General features: G+C 47.2%; 1 protein-coding gene across 1 annotated transcript in view; it reads right to left on the reverse strand.

Moving 5' to 3' along the window:
- The window catches only part of CCNJL (cyclin J like), a 55986-nt gene extending 33715 nt beyond the window's left edge, over positions 1 to 22271 (reverse strand). Inside the window, exons 1-2 of the mRNA XM_022595180.2 lie at positions 21478 to 22271; positions 20985 to 21099 (exon numbers count right to left, since the gene is read on the reverse strand). Coding sequence (XP_022450888.1) covers positions 20985 to 21050 — 66 coding nt within the window. The 5' untranslated portion in view covers positions 21051 to 21099; positions 21478 to 22271. The remainder of the gene's footprint in view (positions 1 to 20984; positions 21100 to 21477) is intronic.
- Between the last annotated feature and the right edge of the window lie 324 nt (positions 22272 to 22595).

A 22595-nucleotide genomic window follows, 5' to 3' on the forward strand; every position in this document is an offset into this window, starting at 1 on the left:
CATAATGTAAAGCATCTGGCACTTAACAGCACTCAAGCAAGCGTCAGTGGCCTTTCCCTCAAACTGGGCAATCAAATCTCAGGTAAATTGAGCTTATCTGCCTCTGTCGGGCTCTCATAGGAAGCTGCTTTGTACGGTGGAACGAGACATTCTACCTGAGGGGTTATAGCTGGGCCTGGGGGTCTGTGCAGAAAAGGAAGCCTGACCACTCCACGTGCTCTGTGGAGCCCCGGAACCAAAGGGAATTAGGAGCTCTGAGCCTCTGCTTTTCTCCTGCACCTCAGAGCAGGGCGATTCTTTGGCAAATGAACAACAATGCGGGATGCCAGCATGCCTACCCTGCTTAGTTGAGAGTCCAGCCGATTACTCCCCTAACCCAATTAGCGGGGAAAGGCATTCATTACAAGGGCTTTGCTCTAAGGATCGCATTCCTCCCCAAGCACTCTTGACCTAAGTCAGCTCCGGGTGCATGAAGCCAGACCCTCCGTTGAGTGCTGAGTGGCCTGGATTCCAGAAACCAAAGAGCAGCCTGCTGAGAGGCGGCTCAGGAAGCTCTCCTGGATTAGGCAGGCACTTGGCAGGCACGCAGCAGCTGGCGCGGGCGGAAAGGGGGCAGGAACCAGTCAGGCAGGGTGACTTTGCTCCAGCTGGGGCCAGGGGCAGCATCGGTGTGGCCAGCACAAAAGCTGCGGGGAGGGCAGTGAGAGGAGGGGTGGAGGGGCGGGCAGAAGCTTCCTGAAACTCTCCCTCCCCAGTTCTGGCTCTTTATCACCTGATCCAGAGGGGAGAGCACCTGTGCCTCAGGTACATCTAAAGGCGGGAGCACAGGGACAGATGGCCATGATAGGGTGAGGGCAGGGGGATCCACCTTAAAAAAAACCCTGCTCTTGTTATCTCAGTAGTTTACCATATTTTTAAAAATAATAACAATGGACTAGGAAAAAAACTATTAGATGTATACCAAAGTGGTTACAGTGGTTATCTCAGAGGGCTGGGATCCCACATGATTTTTACTTTCACGCTTTTTAACACTGCCCAGATTTTTAAAAAACATTCACTGTAAAAAAAAAAACACAAAAACATTCGCTTTATTATTTCAATTACTGTGTTTCCAGTTTGGAAAAAATGGAGAGAGGGACTGGATACCCACTATATAAGGACCAGCTCAAACCTTATCCCCGAGGATTCCCTGGCAACCCTGCGTCATCACTTTGACAAAATCAGCTCTTTAATAATAGCATCCCCCCTGCCAGTGCTGGGCTAAATATCCCGCTTCACCCTCACAAGATGCAAAGACCCCACCAAGGCACTACCCAGAAGTAGTGTTTTTCTTTGTTTCTTCTTTTTACTAATTATAAATTAGGTGCTCACTGATAAATCTTCTAAAGTAAAAAAGAATAACAAATATCACTGATAATCCCTGGTGCAGCGAGAAGTACTATTAAGTTTCACATGGATTCTTCGGATGTTTCTCTGTGCAAACTTTCACAGAACAGGATCCTCGTCTACAAGCACGTCCCTTTCACAGGAATCTGTGGTTTCAATGGCTGCCTGGAGTTTCATTGTGAGGTCGTGCTGTGACTTAACCAGACCCCGATTCTGGACATGTGGGCTGTATCTCCTATCTTCCTTCGGGTGTCGTCTGAGAGGCCTTCCCTGACCCCCCTCTGCTGCAGCACCCCTACAATCAGCGGTTACTGCTGACTCAAGTGTTCCATCTGTCGCCCTCTCCCTGCCCCCACCACCCACAATGTGATCTCCGGGAGGGAGGGAGCCACCTCTTTCCAGGTCTTGGTTGTACCCCTGGTACCCGGCACACAGTGAGGGCGAATGAATATCTGTTGAATGAGTGCATGAATGTATGAATGAATGAATGGAGTGTCCTGTGATGAACACAGGTGCGACCCAAGCAAACACCAACTGGGGAAACTTCCCTCCACCTGGGGCCTTCTCTAACCTCCTCCCCCGAGTCTCCCTTACCTGGTCCTGCACCCTTCCCTGGGGTAACCAACGGGGTGGGGGAACGGCCCCCGAGTGGGAAACCCCAGGGATACCAGAGGTGCCATTTTGGGGGAGAGGAAGGCGGTGGGTGTCAAGACAGGCTTGAGTCCTTTAGAAACACTCTCCTTGCTGCCTAAGAGCTCTGCCTAAGGCTTTCAAAGCAGAAAGAGGACTACCTGAGAGGTGCAGGGCTCCAAGAGAGGCCAGGGACAAGTGAATCATGACCCACATGAAGCCCCAAACCGAGCTACACACAGAGGCAGCAGGGCCACCTGTAGAGGCTTTGGAGGTTTCCATGCTTCCCCCTCCCCTCCCCCCAGCACAGAGGCGCTGACCTTGGCAGAGGTTGGCAAACCCTCTGCACCTGTGCTGGGCTCAGATGTGCGTGGGAACATGGGCAAGGCCAGCCCCAAGTGCACTTCAACAGACCCTGAGCCCGTAGCCAGGACCCCAGCCCATCACTGTTGCAGGAGAGACGGGGAAGAAAATTCAGTGTGTGGCCCTCACCAACAGCCTCCGCCGGCATTTTAAGGCTTACCTCAGAGGGCTCTGAAGGTCATGCGTACTGTGAAAGTTCAGCCAGTCACCCCTGGTTTCTTATATTAGGGGAGAAAGGGAAGTCTTCATTTGACCTCTTGGTGTCCTGCACTGTGTTACTTTCTAATTGACTATTAACCCACTCTTTCTTCCGATCTCTGCTTAAAAGTCACTTCTGAAAAGTGTTCCCTGGTCATGCCCCTGTCAGTCTCCGAGCATCCAGGACTTTCCAGCCATCCATCCATCTATCCCTCCATCCACCCCTCCCTCCCTCTCCCTATACAAACACCACCTTCTTCACCCCTGACTGGGCATCACGAGGGCAGGGACTGGGTTCATCTTGTTCGGCTCTGTGACCCCAGCGCCTGACACAAAAGAGATACTCAATACTTACCCAAATCTCCAAATTTGGGGAACTGCAAATACTTGAAATGAAAAGGTAAGACAAAATGAGCTGCTCCTGATCTCAGGTTGAATAAAACTATTCACCTAGTTGAGCAATTCCAACTACTCACAAAGCCTGGCAGTGTGAAGGCGGGGGGGGTGGGGTGGGGTGGGGTGGGGGAAATGCTGAATTCCAGGGGAAGAGAAAGCTGTCCTTGCCTTGGGGTGGTGTCTACTCAACAGCAACACAGGGTGACCGAGGAGGAAGAAGGTCAGTGTTTACAGAGGGCTGGGAGCTTTAAGAATCATAAATTATGCCCTCCACACTTGGTCATTCCAAAGGTAATGCTTCCCAACATGTGTTCCATGACACCCCAGCCCCTGAAAAAAGGGTTCTCTGGACCATTAGTTCGGGAAACACTACATACATATTAGCCCATTAGAGGCCCTGAAACATTTGTTCAGGAAAAAACTTACATAGTCTTGAGAAACGCTAGGTTAAATTTATTTATCCACAGACCACCAACACCTGCTGTCCTTTTTCAGGGGCAGACTAACAACATCCCAGAGAGCTTGTTCTGTGAAATGGTGCTTTAGAGTGCTGGCAGCTGGGCCCTGGTGCGCTGGGGAAAATGAAACGCCGGCACATCTGCAAGGCAAGACTCTGGTGAAAATCCTTGGCTCACTGCCTAATAATTTGATGATTCGAAATCAAGAGATTAACTGAAAAGCTTGCTGAGATTAAAAACCACAGCTTCCACCTGAAGAATGGCCCCTGGTAAGAATTTCCACATGGCTGTAGTATTAGGAGCCTAGGAGGGGCACAAGAGGCCACAGATGCCAGCCACAGAAGCCCCGGGCAGCCAAGTGCTGGCTGCCCTGCCTTGAGGGGTCCAGGGACTGGGCCCAAGATTAAATCTCCTGCCCCTGTCCCATCTCTTATATATATATATATATATATATATATATATATATATATATATATTTATAACTTTGGCAGCTCCCAATTCTCCGTAAACCACAGACCTGGTTCCTCCTTGGTTACCCTCTGTTGCTACTGGATAGACTGAGGCACATGTCACCCCAAGGCAAAGACAGAGCTTTCTCTTTCCCCTGGAATTCAGCTCCCTGAGTTTTATACCTCCCCTCTGGTCTTCATGAGTACCTGGACTTGCTCATTATGACGAATGTATCATATTTATAATTTGAAAACATGTATCATATTTATAATTTGAAAGCTTATATGTATGTATCATATTATACATACCATTTTATATATATGTATCATATTTATAATTTGAAAGCTTCTATGTCATTTGCCAGACACTGCATCCCATGCATTTTGTCCTCTCATCCTCCAACAGACCCAGGAGATGGGGATCATCAGCATGCCAGTATTCCAGACAAGGATGGCTCAGAGAGGCTAAGTAACCTGCCGAAGGGCTCCTAGTTAATAAAGGATGGATGTGGGCTTCCCTGGTGGCGCAGTGGTTGAGAGTCCGCCTGCCGATGCAGGGGACACGGGTTCGTGCCCCAGTCCGGGAGGATCCCACATGCCACGGAGTGGCTGGGCCCATGAGCCATGGCCGCTGAGCCTGCGCGTCCGGAGCCTGTGCTCCGCAACGGGAGAAGCCACAACAGTGAGAAGCCCACGTACCGCAAAAATAAATAAATAAATTAAATTAAATAAATGACGGATGTGAATCTGGGCTTTCTGACTCCGTGATCTTAACACTATGTTTTGGGGTCCCCATGGGATAGTTTAGGTTTGTGTTTTCCTTCCAAAATAATGCTATAGTTAACTGATTATAAAATATCTCATCACTACAGAAATTGTAGAAAATACGATGAACACAAAGAAAATTTAAATCACCAGCAATCTCTCCACCAGGAGATAACTGTGAGTATGTATGAGTGTCGATATATGCCCTTCTGACACTGTTTCTCTGCACACAGACACCCCCGACAATTTAACCCAATTTAGGCTCTCCATCCCAACACCCACCATCTTGACATGGGCCCCGGCAGAGGTACTGCCACTAACAATAGTACCCAGGAGACTGAGGCACAGAAGTTCAGTGGCCAAGGCCACATTCCAGGTTAGTGGCAAATCCTGGCTTGGACATCAGAGGAGCTGGCTGGGCCCGGGGTGTGACATTGCTTTGAATGTGACAATTGCTTCATACAGCCCAAGGTGCAGAGCACGGCTGAGCTGCTCTCCCACACCAGCCACTGAAAGAAAACCACTCTGGGTCTCCTCCCATGCTTCCCACCATGCTCATCCTCCCTGCTGCCAATGGCTACCTCCCGAGGGAGGCTGGGCCTCCAGGCTCTGGGCCAGCTCCTTGGGAAACAGCTGCAGGGGTTGAGTCGGCCTGAGAACAAAAAGCAGCAAGACGTGAAGAAACGCCATGGGTAACCAAGGTGACCAACAGGAAGTGGAGACATGCAAATTGAAAGGGAAAAAGAAAGGGGACGAGGTGGGTTGGTTCTTCAGAGGCCTCAGGAGGACACACCACAGACCTGGGAGGCCCTGCAAAGCCGGAGGATCACTCACCCTCCCTTCCACTCTTGCCCGATTGCTTCATAAACCCCGAGGAGACATTTTCCGTAAAGAATCAACTTCTCTGTGGAAACACTATTTCAACATTCTCGAGAGGGTGGCTTGCAGTACATGAAGCCAACAATGCTGGTGACATCCTCTCCTGCTGATATCTGGCCTGCAGCTTCCTTCCAGCAGAGAGAAAGGTCACCCCCAGCCACCCCATCTCTCCCGGGCCCCCTGAACTCTGCAAATGGCAGGAAGGCCAGCTCCAAACACACCTCCTCATTCCCAGAACCGAAAACACTCACAACCTTTTTATTAAACGCCCCCAGAGTTCTTGCATTCAGCAGCTTCCTGATATGACCACGCCCCACACCTTCTCGACTGGGGGTGCCCCTCATTCTCCCACACCCTCCATCACCTAAGGGTAGGGGTCATGATGTGCCCCCTTCTACGGTGGTTCTCTGCAACAGGTCCAACCCTTGACTCTCTCTTCCTGTTCCCCTGGGTCACCATTCCTAAGCTGTGGCCTCAAAAGCTCTTCACTCCACACTTCCAGCTCCCCTCCCCAATTTCCAGATTCCTTCTGATGGATTCTCCTGGGCACCCAGACCCTACTGTGCAGCCCAAAACGAGTCAGTTAGGGTAACCACCACCACTAACCCCTGGTCACTCCAGCTGGGACTCCAGTCCCTTGCTGACCTGGGTTTCTGCAACCGTGGTCAGTTGATCACAGGCACTGGAATCTCCTGGGGATCTACTGAAACATGGAGGCTGCCCCCAGGTACTGAGTTGGATAGCGTTTCACCCAGATTCATGTCCACCCAAAACCTCAGAATGTGACCTTATTTGGAAACAGTCTTTACAGATGCAATCAAGTTAAAATGAGGCCACATTGGATTACTGTGGAGCCTAATCCAATGACTGGTGTCCTTATAGGAAGAGAAAACAGAGACGCACAAACATACAAAGGGAAGACTAGGCAAAGACAAACAGATGCAGAGGGCCAGGTGAGGATGGAAGCAGAGAACGGAGGGATGCAGCTACACGCCAAGGAACGCCCAGGGTGGCCGGCAACCACCAGATGTTGGAAGAAACAAGGAAAGATCCTCCCTGCGAGCCTTTGGAGGGATCATGGCCCTGCAGACACCTTGCTTTCAAACTTCGGGCCTCTAGAACTGTGAGGGAATAAACTTCTGTTGTTTTAAGTCACCCGGTTTGAGGCAGCCCTAGGAATCTATTACACTCCCCATTTCCTGACTTACTGAATCAGACATCCTGGGATGGAGTCGGGCACCTAAATATGCTTTACAAGCACTTCATGTGAGCCTGATGCTTGACTATAAGCTCCATGAAGACAATTTTGTTTTGTTCATCACTTATATCCCCAGTAGCTAGCAGTGTGTGGCATGTGGTCGGCTGCTAAAAAACATGTGTTGAATGCAAGAATGAACCTGCGCCCCGATGCGCAAGAACTACTAGTGCCTTGCTTGGTCAGGACATTAAGGCAACTTTAATTATCAAATAAGATAATGTGCAACAAACATTCAACAACGTCTGGCATACTGTGCCCAATAAACACCTACTCCCTTAATTTAGAGGGCAGTGGGAGTCTTGAAAGATTACACAGAAACTAGCAATTAATTGCTGGAAGGAGCTTTCTAAGAACACTGCTCATCATGAAAAAGGCCAATCCCTCAGCAATGGAAAATCTCTTTGTTCCAACAAGTAAGAAACATGAAATCTTTCACTGTTTGTTAACTAGTCCTTTTGACCCTATTTCCTAAAACTCTCAAGTCTCCCCACTTCCTGCCCTGGTTCAGAAGCCATCTCCTTGGATCATTACTAACACCCAGGTCTCCAAGGCCAAGGTCATTTTCCAGTGATTCAGCCCTGGCTCCTCACAGCTCTCCATGTGTCTCAGGATAAGTGTAAACACCTACAGAGACCTGCATCCCAGAGCCAATGCTCCCGGTCCATCTCCCCCTCCTCCCCTACTCACCAGAGCGCCCCTGGCAGGTCACTGATGTGTGACTATCACACGTGGCCCTGAGCCCTGGTAGATGAACTTCCTCCACATCTCACCTTCTCTTGGAAGCTCTTCACACTTCCCTAGGCAATGGGGTGTCACCGCTGGTACAGTGGTTAAGAGTGTGTGCTTTGGGGCTTCCCTGGTGGCACAGTGGTTGAGAGTCCGCCTGCCGATGCAGGGGACATGGGTTCGTGCCCCGGTCCGGGAGGATCCCACGTGCCGCGGAGCGGCTGGGCCCGTGAGCCATGGCCGCTGAGCCTGCGCATCCGGAGCCTGTGCTCCGCAACGGGAGGGGCCGCGACAGTGAGAGGCCCGCGTACCACAAAAAAAAAAAAAAAGAAAAAAAAATAGAGTGTGTGCTTTGGAGCCAGGTTGACTGGGTTCAAATCTTGGCTCTGCCATCTACCTGCTGTATGACCTTGGGTAAGTTATTTAACTCTCTGTACTTTAGCAGGCTCATCTGGAAAGTGGGGATAAAATGAGGATAATTTAGTACTTACTAGAGGGGGTTGCCAGAGGATTTAGATAACAGGAGGGAACATACATCAAGCACACAAGCACCCATTAACGGGGAACAGCACTGCTACATTTCACTGGCTTTTACGACCATTAACAAATAGAATGGCCAGAAGCGGTTTGAGATGATTAGCCTCAGCTGTGCTAAGAACACCCCCCCCCCCCCCCGCAACCCCCAGGACCGGAGTGGGGCTTGGGGCTGTGGTATCTCCTGGGAGAGCCTCTTAGGGTCTGCAGGTCATACACGGGGTTCAGTAAATGACTGCCTAATGAAGAAGCCGTCTGCCAATAAGCCACGGGGATGGTCCAAGGAAATGAGCCAGAACTCTGCCTTCCCAGATTCACGGCCAGTGGCCACCCGGCTTCCTCCCTCCTGATCCAAATGCTGAATCCCCTTCACCTGAACCAGCCTTCCAGGGAGAATTCCTACCTGGGAAGGTGTCGCTAGGGGTTTGACTCAAGTTCCCCCAGAAAGTGCTTTATGGCCCATCTTAAAAGTAACCATGCAAGATAAACCCTGAAATATTAAGGGATAATGGAGTATTATGTCTGCATCTTGGTCCAAGAGGGGAAAAAAACCGCCTGACAGAAAAAGGGGATGATAAGGCAAATGTGTAAAAGTGTTTGCAACTGTGTACTGCGCTGGCAACTCTGCTAAGTTTGATAATACTTCCAAACAGAACGTTAACACAAAAGAAAAGACCAACAAGAGATTTCCACTCAGAGCCAACAGCTCTGTGCCACTCGCCCCGGGGTGGAACCCCCGCTGAGGGGAAGTCCCTGTTACACATCGCTGCCTTCAAGGCTGCGTGCGACTCCTCTGCTTTTTCAAAGTCAGACTCCGGACAGCAGACCGCGAGGTTTTAAGGTCCCAGCTCCCCCACTTAATGGGGGCCTTGGCCAAGTGCTGAAGCCCTTGGAGGCTGTTTCTCTCCCAGTAGATGGAGTTACTGGCAGCCATGCTACCTACCCCACCAGACAGTGAGGTCCAGGAAGGCGATGTGTGTGTGGGCTGTAAGGCACAGACCCCAGACCAGGCATCCGTGATGAGCACACACCAAGAGGCTTGTGGCTACTCTGCTCAGAACTGGGGAAACACGGCCCCAGCCTGCTCTCACGCACCTGCCGTCCAGAGAGGGAGCCAAATCCAAATGCAACAATCCCACTAAGAAATGTACAATTACAAGTCATGCCCGGTGCTGAAGGCATAATCGAGGGTAGTCTGAGAACGTCACAGGGGTGCAGACTGACCTTGTGTGCGAGTGGGAGAAGGTTCCTCTGAGGAAGTGATGTTTGACGGCCAACTAGAGAACAAGGAGATTGCAGCATATTCTAGTCCCACAGAGTAGGGAAGTATACAAGCCAAACTGTTAACAGTGAACGCAAGTTAAGGATACCATGAGGAAGTAACAGGCCAAATTAAGAACAGGGGGTGTCCCTCAGGACAAATGACCTGGTTTCTCCAAAACCCAATGGCATGAAAAAAACAATTTTAAGGAGCTGGGAGACAGGGAAACCATTACAGAATAAAAGACTTAAGAGTAATTTTTTTTAAAAACCTACTGAATAGAAGATATTTGCAAATGATATGACTGATAAGGGGTTAATATCCAACATATATAAACAGCTCATACAACTCAACATCAAAGAAACAAACAATCCAATTAAAAAATGGGCAGAAGAACTGAAGAGACATTTTTCCAAAGAGGAAATGAAGATGGCCAACAGGCACATGAAAAGACACTCAACATCACTGATCATCAGGGAAATGTAAATGAAAACCACAACGAAATAGATTATCACCTCACACCTGTAGAATGGCCATCATCAAAAGAGCACAAATAACAAATGTTGGCAAGAATGTGGAGAAAAGAGAACCCACCTACACTGTTTGTGGGAATGCAAATCGGTGCAGCCACTGTGGAGAACAGTAAGAGATTTCCCAAAAAACTAAAACCAGAACTACCATATGACCCAGCAATTCCACTCCTGGGTATATATGTGGAAAAACAAAACCCAAAAAACAGAAACACTAATTCAAAAACATACAGGTACCTCCATGTTCATAGCAGCGTTATTTACAATTGCCAAGGTACGGGAGCAACCTAAGTGTCCTTCAACAGGTGAACAGATAAAGAAGATGTGGTACATATATACAACGGAATACTACTCAGCCATAAAAAAGAATGAAATTTTGCCATTTGCAGCAACATGGCTGGACTTGGAAGGCATTATGATAAGTAAAATAAGTCAGACAGAGAAAGACAAATACTGTATGATATCATATGTGGAACCTAAAAAGTACAACAGACTAGTGAATATAACAAAAAAACAGACTTACAGATATAGAGAACAAACTAGTGGTTACCAGTGGGGAGAGGGAAAGGGGGTGGGACAATACAGAAGCAGGGGATTTAAAAAAAGGGTTATTACAGGATTATATGAAATCATGTATGTGAAACTTTTGAAAATTATAAAGCACTATAGAATTTAAAGAAACTTACATTCAATTAAAAAAATATAATGCATGGATCTTATCTGGATTGTGATTCTGAACAATGCCAACTATAAATGCCATTTCTGAGACAGCTGTGAGAACTGAATTATGGACTGAGCAACAGATTATTAATGAATGACGGTGAGTTTTGTAATAATGGCATAGTTGTTATGTCAAAAAAAAGAGGCTTTTATTGCTTAGTAGATATTTATGGGTGAAATGACATGCTGTCTGGGGAAGATGAAACAGGTACTGAAGCTGGGTAGAGGGTACATGGGGATTCATTCCACTTTTCTTTCTAATTTTGTGTATCCTTTTAAATTTCTATAATAAAAAGGAAAACACAGTGGTGCACTCCAAAGAGTCAGCAGTACTGAGTTACTTGCATTTTTTTTTTTACAAGGATCAGGAAATTAATTGTTATTAAGCAGAAAGTTATCTACCTCATCATACTTGATAACTCCACCTAGTTTAGTGTATGCATGAACCACAGTGAAACCAATTCCCCTCTGATGGGCATTTAGGTTTTCTCCAAGTTTTCCTTACAATAACTGAATCCATCCAATTCCTGATGCTTTTCTCTGTTCTTACGATCCACCTCACTCCTTGTCATCACAACCCACCCACGCAAGTCAATGGATGACCATTTTTGGACTAAGTAAGTAGCTGGTGCTACCAGGGGAGATGTCCCTACCACAAAGAAGGCCCAGGCCCTGGTACCATCTGCTCCAGTGACCTTGCAAGGGAGCCAGTGCCGCAGGACAATTCAAATTCCGCCTCAAGATTCAAGTTTCCAAGTAACTGCCACTTGGGGGTAGAGGGAAGCACACACTGCAACAATGGGGCTCAGAGAGAGCCTGGGAGTTTTCTGGCCAGGGTCGAAGGTCAGCAGCCCTCACCCAGCCTGACACAGGTCTCAGGCTGGTTCCCTGCTGCATATGGGCCTCCCCAGATCCTGGAAAGTATTCAGAGTTCTCTACCCCTTCCTTTCCATCCATTAGCGCTTTTCCCATTCTGGGTTCCTGATTCTTTTAAACATAGCCAAGGGACACCATTTTGACTTACTGAAATGGCATGGAATTTTTTTTTTTAATGTTTATTTTATTTATTTATTTTTGGCTGCGTTGGGTCTTTGTTGCTGCGTGTTGGCTTTCTCTAGTTGCAGTGAGCGGGGGCTGCTCTCCGTTGCGGTGTGTGGGCTTCTCACTGAGGTGGCTTCTCTTGTTGCAGAGCATGGGCTCTAGGCGCACGGGCTTCAGTAGTTGTGGCTCGTGGGCTCTAGAGCGCAGGCTCAGTAGTTGTGGTGCACGAGCTTAGTTGCTCTGCAGCATGTGGGATCTTCCCGGACCAGGGCTTGAACCCGTGTCCCCTGCACTGGCAGGTGGATTTCTTAACCTCTGAGCCACGAGGGAAGCCTGGCATGGACTTTTCTTTTTTTTTTTTTTTTTTTTTTGCGGTACGCGGGCCTCTCACTATTGTGGCCTCTCCCGTTGCGGAGCCTGCAGGCTCTGTGGCCATGGCTCACGGGCGCAGCCGCTCCGCGGCATATGGGATCCTCCCAGACCGGGGCACGAACCCGTGTCCCCTGCATCGGCAGGCGGACTCTCAACCACTGCGCCACCAGGGAAGCCCCTTTTCTTTTTTTTTTAAAGGCTAATATCCAGGGTTAGCAAAGTTACTGGGAAGCTGACACCCTCCCACACCACTGGTGCAAGTGCAGGCTGGTGCAAGTTTTGATAATTTATTAACTGGTGAAACTCAAAGTTCTTAAAATCACACCCCAAGACCAGCAATTCTATTTTAGGCATTTATTCTCATGAGCACACTTGCAGACAGAAGAATAGGATCACCACTGCAGTGCTGTGTAAAATCAAATGGTACAGGAGAAATGACCCAAAAGACCATCAAGAGGGAGATGAATGAACAAATTATGTAATACACATACTGTGGAATATTACTCAGCAATAAAAAAGAAATAAACTCCTAATAGATACAACATAGGTGAATCTCAAAAATGTTCTCAAAAGTGAATCTCAGGGGCTTCCCTGGTGGCGCAGTGGTTGAGAGTCCGCCTGCCGATGCAGGGGACACGGGTTCGTGCCCCGGTCCGGGAAGATCCCACATGCCGCGGAGGGGCTGGGCCCGCGAGCCATGGCCGCTGAGCCTGCGCGTCCGGAGCCTGTGCTCCGCAACGGGAGAGGCCACAACAGTGAGAGGCCCGCGTAACGCAAAAAAAAAAAAAAAAAAAGTGAATCTCAAAAGTGAATCTCTAAGTTAAAAAAGGCAGAGAGAAAAGAGCACATACATGTAACTCCATTTATATGACACTCTGGAAAACACAAACTAATCCACACAGACAAAAAAACAGATCAGTGATTGCCTGGGGCTGGGAGCATGATGGGGTGAGTGACTGAGAAAAGGTACCTGGGAACTTTCTAGGTTGATGGCAATGTTCTGTATCTTGACTATGGTGGTAGTTACATGAGTACATACATTTGTCAAAACTCACTGTATACTCGAAACTGCATATGCACTTGAGATCTGTACATTGTATTGTACATAAATTAACTTCAATTTAAAAAAATGAAAACGCAGCTCCATCTAAGTATCTAACAAAGAAATGAGTTAAATCATGGTATATCCATACAATAAAACATTATGCATGATACCGGAGAAGAATAGTTAATTACGTACAAAGTTACTTAGTATATGCAGTTAAGAAAAAAATTGTTATGAAACTATAATATACTATGATAACATTTATATAAAATAAAATGTATATATTTGGATAAAAAATTACCAAAAAGAAATATTTTGTTCATTCGTTCAACACAAACATATTGAGTATCTACACTATACCTTTATTGTTACGATGAGCAGAAAAGACCAAAAAAAAATCCCTTCTCGTCATGGAGCTTCTGTTTGGTCGTTTCATAAAAAATATTTAAATTATTAAACTGTACACATTTAAAAACATCAAATGGTACAGGGAAGTGTGTAAATGCTACTACCACTTGTGTTAGAACACACACACTTGGTTTGTTCATGCAGAGAACAACTCTGGAAGGATTCATGAGAAACTGGGATCAGTGGTACCTTTCAGGGAGGAAAACTAGAGCCTCTTCACCATCCACCCTTTCATATAACCTGGGTGTTTTTCCTTTTTGCCATGTTCTCATATTGTCTATTCTAAATAAACACAATCGTTTCTAATTTTTTGCTAAAGTCCAATAATCAGGAGTTGGGTGGAGAAGAATGATATGGAAATGTGAGCATGACATACTACAAAATCAACAAAGTGTTCTGAGAAAAGATATTTTCCATTTTTACTAAAAAAAACTCCAAAATAAAAATGTATTGTGATGACAGGCACACAAAGGAACAGAAGAACCTACACCAAAATGTCAACAAATTACTTCCAATGGGTGGGATTGTCGGGGGGAATTTTACTTTCTTCAGAAAGACAAATACCACCTCCTGGGACATGCCCAAGACCCAACGGAGGGTCCCCGGGAAGCATTCCTGCACCGCCGTTCACCGTGCCCCTGCAAGTACACCTGAGCCTCGTCGTTCCATTCTGTGCTCCCCCAGTGGCTGTGTCTGCAGCAGGTGAAGGGATGGACACCCCTTGCCCTCCCTCCACACCTCATCACACTGGTCTGGGAATCCTGAGATATCACACACACCTCATGCCTGCGAGGGGCTCACAATCTAGTGAGTAGGACAAGTTACTACACAGGTGACAAGGACAACGAAAGAAGCATGAGGTTGGGGCCAGGACACATGGGGTAAGGGAGAGAGGCTTGAAGGACCAGGAAGTTGGCCCTCAAGCTGACAGCCATCCCATGACCTAATTTCATCATGTGTACCCAGAACCTGCTAATTTTAAACTTGGGTGGATGCATCTTTTGGCAAAAAAAAAAGTGGCTGTCAGTCTAATCTGAACACTCCTTGGGGCATACAGCTGGTTACTAGAAAAACACCAACAGCCTCATTGTCACCACCAGCATGGTGGGGATGATCTGCTCCTCCCCCCATGTTCAGTGAAGAAGTTCAAGGGCACAGGTGTGATGAGGAAGAATCCTGACTCCCCTGTACTGACTGGCACCCCCAGCCCCAGCAGAAAAGTAGTCAAAGGAGGAGGGCTCTAGCTCTGCTCCAGCAGACGCAGTAAGGCCAGGTAGGATGATCAAAGGAGTAATTTAATATTTGAAAACAATGTGACCTACAAGGTCTTAATTTCCAAAATATACAAACAGTTCATACAACTCAATAACAAAAAAACAAACAACCCAATCAAAAATTGGCCAGAAGACCTAAACAGACATTTCTCCAAAGAAGACATACAGATGGCCAACAGGCACATGAAAAGATGCTCAACATTGCTAATTATTAGAGAAATGCAAATCAAAACTACAATGAGGTATTACCTCATACTGGTCAGAACGGCCGCCATTAAAAAGTCTACAAATAATAAATACTGGAGAGAGTATGGATAAAAGGGAATCCTCCTACACTGTTGGTGGGAATGTAAGTTGGTGCAGCCACTACGGAAAACAGTATGCAGTATGGAGCTTCCTTAAAAAATGAAAAAATAGAGTCGCCATATGATCCAGCAATCCCACTCCTGGGCATATATCTGGAGAAAAACATGGTCCAAAAGGGTATATGCACCCCAAAGGTCACAGCAGCTCTATTTACAATAGCCAAGACATGGAAGCAACGTAAATGTCCATCAACAGAGGAATGGATAAAGAAGATGTGGTACATATATATACAATGGAATATTACTCAGCCATTAAAAAGAACGAAATAATGCCATTTGCAGCAACATGGATGGACCTAGAGATTATCATCCTAAGTAAAGTAAGACAGAAAGAAAGACAAATACCACATGATATCACTTATATGCGGAATCTAAAATATGATACAAGTTAATTTATTTAGGAAGCAGAAACAGACTCATAGACGTAGAAAACAAACTTACGGTTACCAAAGGGAAAAGGTGGGTGGGAAGGGATAAATTAGGAGTTTGGGATTAACATATACACACTACTACATATAAAATAGATAAACAAGGACCTACTGTAGAGCACAGGGAATTATATTCAGTATCTTTTTTTTTTTTTTTTTTTTTGACTGCACCACGTGGCATGCCGGATGTTAGTTCCCTGACCAGGGACTGAACCCACACCCCCTGCAGTGGAAGCGTGGAGTCTTAACCACTGGACCGCCAGGGAAGTCCCTCAATATCTTGTAATAAACCATAGTGGAAAAGAATATGAAAAAGTATATATATATATATATATATATATAAAACTGAATCACTTGGTGTACACAAGAAACTAACATAACATTGTAAATCAACTATACTTCAATAAAATAAATAAATAGGAGTACTTTAAGGTTGAGCACCGGATAAAGGGGGTCTGCACAGAGAGGAAAGGGAGCCATCTCTCCATAGCAATTTGGGCGGGAAGAGGTTCCACCCTCCCATTCACTAGTCAGAAAGCCTTCCCGGGGCTGGGTAGAAGATCTTGCGGATGGGGTCTAGTTCCTGTGTCCTACCCCTCGGCAGGCACATGACTTACGGCCCACCGCTGCCCTTCCCAGCCTCAGCCCCAACACCATCCAAAGGTCCACTGCTACCTTTCTTATGAAGACCCTGTCACACTCGCGAACCCCTCAGAGAGGGTGGTCACAAACTCCAAGCCTTACCCTAACCACGCATGTCACAAAAGGGGCTGTCGGCCTCCCCGGGAGTGGTCGTTAAGTGGAAAAGCATAGAAAAGCACAGCACCTGTCAAGTAGCCGCCACGTGCCTCACACGGCTCTCAGGTTCTCTCACTGAATCCTAACATTCCTAGAAAACATTTCCCCCAGTTTACAGAAGAGGAAATTAAAGAAGATTCACTCATCTCATCCTTCTGCAGAGGGGTGCTCTGTTCTGGACACTGCAGCCCCGCACTGAACACGACAAACACAGGCTTGTTCTTGTGGAATGTACATTCTCGTGTGGGGGAAAAGATAATAAGCAAACAGAAAATAATCCCAGATACTCATTAAACGCTATATAGAAAACAAAACAGGATGATTTGATTGAGGGACACAGAGGAACAGTTATAGAGAAAAGGAGACTCCAGATAGAGGGAACAACAGCCTGTGCAAAGGCCCTGAGGCATGAAGGAGCTTGACTTATTCAAGGAAGAGAAAGGAGGTCAGAATGGTATGGGGTAGGAGACAAGGCAGGAGAGCAGGCCAGGGCTGGACTGTGTCAGGTAACAGAGGTGGTGATAAGGACTGGAAATTATAACTGCAATGGGATGACGGTAGAGGTCTTTAAGCAGAGAAGTGACACAACCTAAGTTCTGCCTGTTGTGGGAAGAATGAACAATGGGGCCAGGTTTAAAGAGGTTTAGAGAGGCTAAATAAGCACCTCAAGGTTTCACTGCCATTAGTAGCTTGCATTCAACACCAAGGTTTGTTTCCCCAGTGTCACATTTTATATACTGTAGTATAACACTATACTGGAATCTCATATCTGACAAACAGGGGGGCTCCCACTATCTCTGTCATCCCAGGCTTGCTTCCTGCACCAGTCAAGTGAGGATAACTGCTCCTGGTTCTATGATGACAATTCAACAGCCTAGATGGAAACACACTTTGTATTCATCTGGCAGCATTCAACAAACAAAGAGTATGACATTATAAGCAAGGAAAACCAGTGTGGAGAAAAGGGAACCCTCCTACATTGTTGGTGGGAATGTAAATTGGTACAGCCACTATGGAAAACAGTATGGAGGTTCCTCAAAAAACTTAAACTAGAGTTGCCACATGATCGAGCAATCCCACTCCTGGGCATATTATATCCAGAGAAAATTCTAATTTGAAAAGATACATGCAGTACTTCCCTGGTGGCTCAGTCGTTAAGAATCTGCCTGCCAATGCAAGGGACACAGGTTTGATCCCAGGTCCGGGAAGATCCCAGATGCCGCGGAGCAACTAAGCCCATGCGCCACAACTACTGAGCCTGTGCTCTAGAGCCCGCAAGCCACAACTGCTGAAGCCAGTGCACCTAGAGCCCGTGCTCCTCAACAAGAGAAGCCACCACAACGAGAAGCCTGCGCACAGCAACGAAGAGTAGCCCCACTTGCAGCAACCAGAGAAAGCCCGTGCGCAGCCACGAAGACCCAACGCAGCCAAAAATAAAATATTAATTAAAAAAAGAGAAATGAACAGAAAAGACACAGGCACCCCTATGTTCACAGCAGCACTGTTTACAATAGCCAAGACAAGGAAGCAACCTAAATGTCCATCAACAGATGAATGGATGAAGAAGATGTGATATATATATACAATGGAATACTACTTGGCCATAAAAAAGAATGAAATAATGTCATTTACAGCAACATGGATGAACATAGAGATTATAATACTAAAAGAAGTAAGTCAGAAAGAGAAAGGTAAATACCATATATCACTTATATGTGGAATCTAAAATATGATACAAATGAACTTATTTACAAAACAGAAACAGACTCACAGACACAGAGAACAAACTTATGGTTACCAAAGGGGGAAGAGGGTGAGGAAAGGATAAATTAGGAGTTTGGAATTAGCAGATGCAAACTACTACCTATAGCGTAGATAAACAACAAGGTCCTACGGTATAGCACAGGCAACTATATTCAATATCTTGTAACAAACCATAACAGAAAAGAATATGTATATGTATGTATAACTGAATCACTTTCCTGTACACCAGAAACTAACACAACATTGTAAATCAAATATACTTCAATTAAAAAAAAAAAGAAACCCAGGATTTACCCTAATAAGACCAGCTTCAAGTCACAGGTGACCCCGAGTATCAACCCGAGTGAGTTTTCTATCTCTAACCTGAAAAACCTGGACAAACCCGTCCTCCTTCAAGGTAGGGAGCCCAACAGTGAACCAATATGGCATTATGGCATGGGTGAGGCACAATTAATGGGGAACTGCCTGCCCTGCTCCTCTGAGTGGCTGGAAGAGAGATTAGAACAATCTTGCTTATATACAAAAGGTTGAGGATTCTCAGGTAGTTGAGCTGGTTGAGTTTATACTGCTCTCAGAAATCCTTCCTGCTAGAAAGGACCAGTGAGGTCAAAGCCATTCCTCCTAAGCTATGAGCAGAACAACCACTTGAGCCTACAATGAACAAGGAAGCCCAATTTCCACGGCAGGCCTCACTAATTTATTTAGCCACCACCTCCAGAAAAGGACCAAGACCTTACTGCCTGGTCCACCATCCCACTGCCCCAGCTTTTTAATTGAAACACCAAGACCTGGATTTCTTCTCCAGATGCCTAAAATATGCTTGCACCTTGGGCCATTCTGTTCTGGGAAGAAGACCAAGGGGAGCAGAGGAAAGCCACAGCCCGGACAAGCAATGCAAGATGGAGATAGACTAGGTACAGGAAAAAAGAAAAAATAATTTTACTAGAAGACAGCTACCCCCTGATGAGGAAAAAACCCTGAAAAGCTGGTGACTTTTTAAGCAGAACTCCATAGACATCGGGTGCAAATGCACTGGATATGAGACCTGTTTGTGTAGGGAGCCAGCTAATCCACTAAGAAGACCTCTCCCTCCCTGTACTGGGTTGAATGGTGTCCCCCCAGAATTCATGTCTACCCAGAACCTAAAAATGTGGTCTTATTTGGAAATAGGGTCTTTTCAGATGTAATTAGTTAAATTAAGATGAGGTCACACTGGATTAAAGTAGCCCCTATTCCAATGACAGGTGTCCTTATAAGGAGAGAAAATAGATACAGATAGAACACCATGTGACAATAGAGACAGAGATGGGAGTGATGCCTCACGAGCCAAGGAATGACAAGGAGTAGCATGGCCTTGCCAACACCTTGATTTTGGACTTCTAGCCTCCAGAACTGTGAGAGGAGCATATTTTTATTGTGTAAGTCCCCAGGTTTATGGTACTTTGTTCCAGCAGCCCTAGGAAACCAATACACACCTTTATTTCACACCTGTTCCCCAAACCACCCTTCCCAGTCTCAGCCCAGGGGCAGGAGACAAGACACACAGGCCACATCTCTAACCCACCTGGACTCTTCCACCTTCCGGGAGCCCATCAGCACTTCTCCCTTTGAGGTGAGGGGAAAGCAGAGATCACATTTCAGGTGCCTCCACCTTCTGCCACCAGCGGCAAACTGGCAGGGGAGTGTTTGTTGTCTCCCCACATTCTCTTAGTTTTGTAGCCTCTCCTTTATGTATTTATTTTATTATTTTTTTTAACATCTTTATCGGAGTATAATTGCTTTACAGTGGTGTGTTAGTTTCTGCTGTGTAACAAAGTGAATCAGCTATACATATGCATATGTTCCCATATCTCTTCCCTCTTGCATCTCCCTCCCTCCCACCCTCCCTGTCCCACCCCTCTAGGTGGTCACAAAGCACCGAGCTGATCTCCCTGTGCTATGTGGCTGCTTCCCACTAGCCACATAGCTATCTATTTTACATCTGGTATATATGTATATATACCAGTGTATATATGTCGATGCTACTATCACTTTGCCCCAGCTTCCCCCTCCCTACCATGTCCTCAAGCCCATTCTCTATGTCTGCGTCTTTATTCCTGTCCTGCCCCTAGGTTCATGAGAACCATTTTTTCTTTTCTTTTTTTTTTTAGATTCCATATATACGTGTTAGCATACGGTATTTGTTTTTCCCTTTCTGACTTACTTCACTCTGTATGACAGACTCTAGGTCCATCCACCTCACTACAAATAACTCAATTTCGTTTCTTTTTATGGCTGAGTAATATTCCATTGTATATATGTGCCACATCTTTATCCATTCATCTGTCGATTAGGTTGCTTCCATGTCCTGGCTATTGTAAATAGTGCTGTGTAGCCTCTACTTTAGTGTTTCTTAAATCTTATTCAGTCCCATCCTAGATATATTTGGGGTGGGGGCATTAACTACGTATGCATTATACTATCATTTACCTAATTATTCTTTATGTAAAGTCACTACTTTTACTTAAATTTATTTTAAAAGGAACTACATCGTTACAATATATGGAAAATCATCATCAGTTAGCCTATGCAGAACTTGCTCGATATATACGTTTTTAAATTGCACATTAAAGTAAATACACGATGATTATTTTTTTTAAGTTCATTCATGTACCCTTTAAAATAATCTCGGGTGACAGTACTATGGGAAATACCACCTTAAGGGGTACAGTTTAGTTGTCTGAGAACTCTGGGCTCCTAAGCAGAAAAACCAATTTAAGCTCTCCAGTCTCGTTTCTCACCTCACGACTGTCCCAGGAGGAGGCTAAGAGCAGGAGGAAAGAAAAGCACCGGGAGTTCCTAGTTCCCACGCAGGGCGACCTGAGGATACGGGGTCGAGAGCGAAAGGGACTTTAAATACCCAGACCTGCGAGTGACAAGGGCGGGGACGGACTGACCTTCTCGCGCAGGGTGCAGTGGACGTCCGAGGCGACACGCCCTTCCCACCACGGCTCATCCATCATCGAGTCTACAGCGCCGCGACGCGAGGCTACCGGGCTCTCAGGGTGCACCCTGTGTGGACACGGGCAACTTCAGCGGCCGTAGCGCGCCCCCCGGCATCCCATCCTCTGTCGTCCTCGGCCGGGGTCTCTGCCGGGCGCCCCCTCCTGTCCCGCTCAGCGGAGCTGGCGGTCGCCTCCCATCCCGGGAAGGTTGCAGTGCCCCCTCCCCTCTATTCGCGGGACCTGAGGCGACCTGGAGCTGTGCAACAACTTGCAGAATTTTTATCTTCCCTTTTGCAAAAGTTGCAGAGAAAGTTGCCGACTTCGCTAGCTCTCCAGAGGCCAGGGTTCAGGCAGCGGCCACCAGCTCGCCGTCCCCAACTCCTCCCCCGCCGCCCAGCCTTTGTCCTGCTCCCACATCCTGCCCTCCAGCCGGGGCGAAACTCACGCATCCCTCTCCGGGCGTGGGGGGCTGCGGGCGCCAGGCCCCCCCGGCCCAGGGCCCAGCTGGCTGTGCCCTGGGGTGCCTGCACGCGGATGGGCCCTAGCGCTGGGCGCTCCACGCTCTTGACTGCCGCCTCCGTAGCCCGGCTAGCCCCCGCCACCGCCGCGCCCCTGCGTGCGCTCGGGTCCCGCCGCGGCTCGCAGCCTCGGGGCCGCCGGGGGCCTTCCTCCCTCGCCGGGGGAATTGGGGGCCGGGCCTCGCGCATGCGCCGCCGGCCCCCGCACCCCGCGGGGCGGGGGGCTGGGAACTGGAGTCTTTCTTTCGCCGGCGCTGGCTGCGTTTCCTGTCAGCCCTCCTCCCCCGCCTCGGTGGAAAGCTTCCTCTCACCTTCGCGTGGGCGCCGGGTGGCCTCCTGGGCACCCCGCGGACTCACGCGGGCAGCGCTGGGACCGCGGCGCCAGGACCGCGGCGCCACCTGCGCGCGCCACTCGTGAAAGGCGCGGGCAGAATGCCCCCAGAAAGTTCTCTCTCCCGCGTGCGCTGTTCTAGCCAACCTTTCGTCGGTTCCACCTGGTTATTTATTTCTTTTTTTTTTTAACCGGCCCTGCAATGGGGAGGTGGATTTCCAAACGGACAGTTCCCACGAAATCGCCAGAAAATCCGCTCTTGATTATTCTCGAGTCCCTGATTCTAAAGGAGGCTCAGTAAATCAACGGATTTTTTTTTGTGCTCCTGCAAGGTATAAATTGTACGCCTTACATTGGGAGAAAACCAGTCTTTTTGGAGGGCCCGCTGGATGGAAGGCATTGTCTTTTTAATTGAGTTGATTGTTTTCGGAAAGGCACGCCCTTTAATTAGCTCCTCTGATGGCACAGAAGATTGATTGGTTTTTGTGATTCTTCTGGACGTTCACAGATCTGTTTCAAATCCAGCTGGCAACTGGGTGACTTTTGCCATGTTCCTCAGACTCTGTAAGCTTGGAACCCTCATGTGTAAATTGGGAATAAAAATTGCACCAACCTGCTGGAGATACTGTATCATTAAATAAGATACTTCATATAAAGGGATAATCGCCATGCCGAGTATAAAACAAACAACAAATAGCTGCCACTAAAGAGCCT

Source organism: Delphinapterus leucas, chromosome 3 (genome assembly GCF_059928025.1).
Source record: "Delphinapterus leucas isolate spDelLeu-1000000601 "Yukka" chromosome 3, BTC_Dleu_Yukka2, whole genome shotgun sequence".
Classification (NCBI taxonomy): Eukaryota; Metazoa; Chordata; class Mammalia; order Artiodactyla; family Monodontidae; genus Delphinapterus; species Delphinapterus leucas.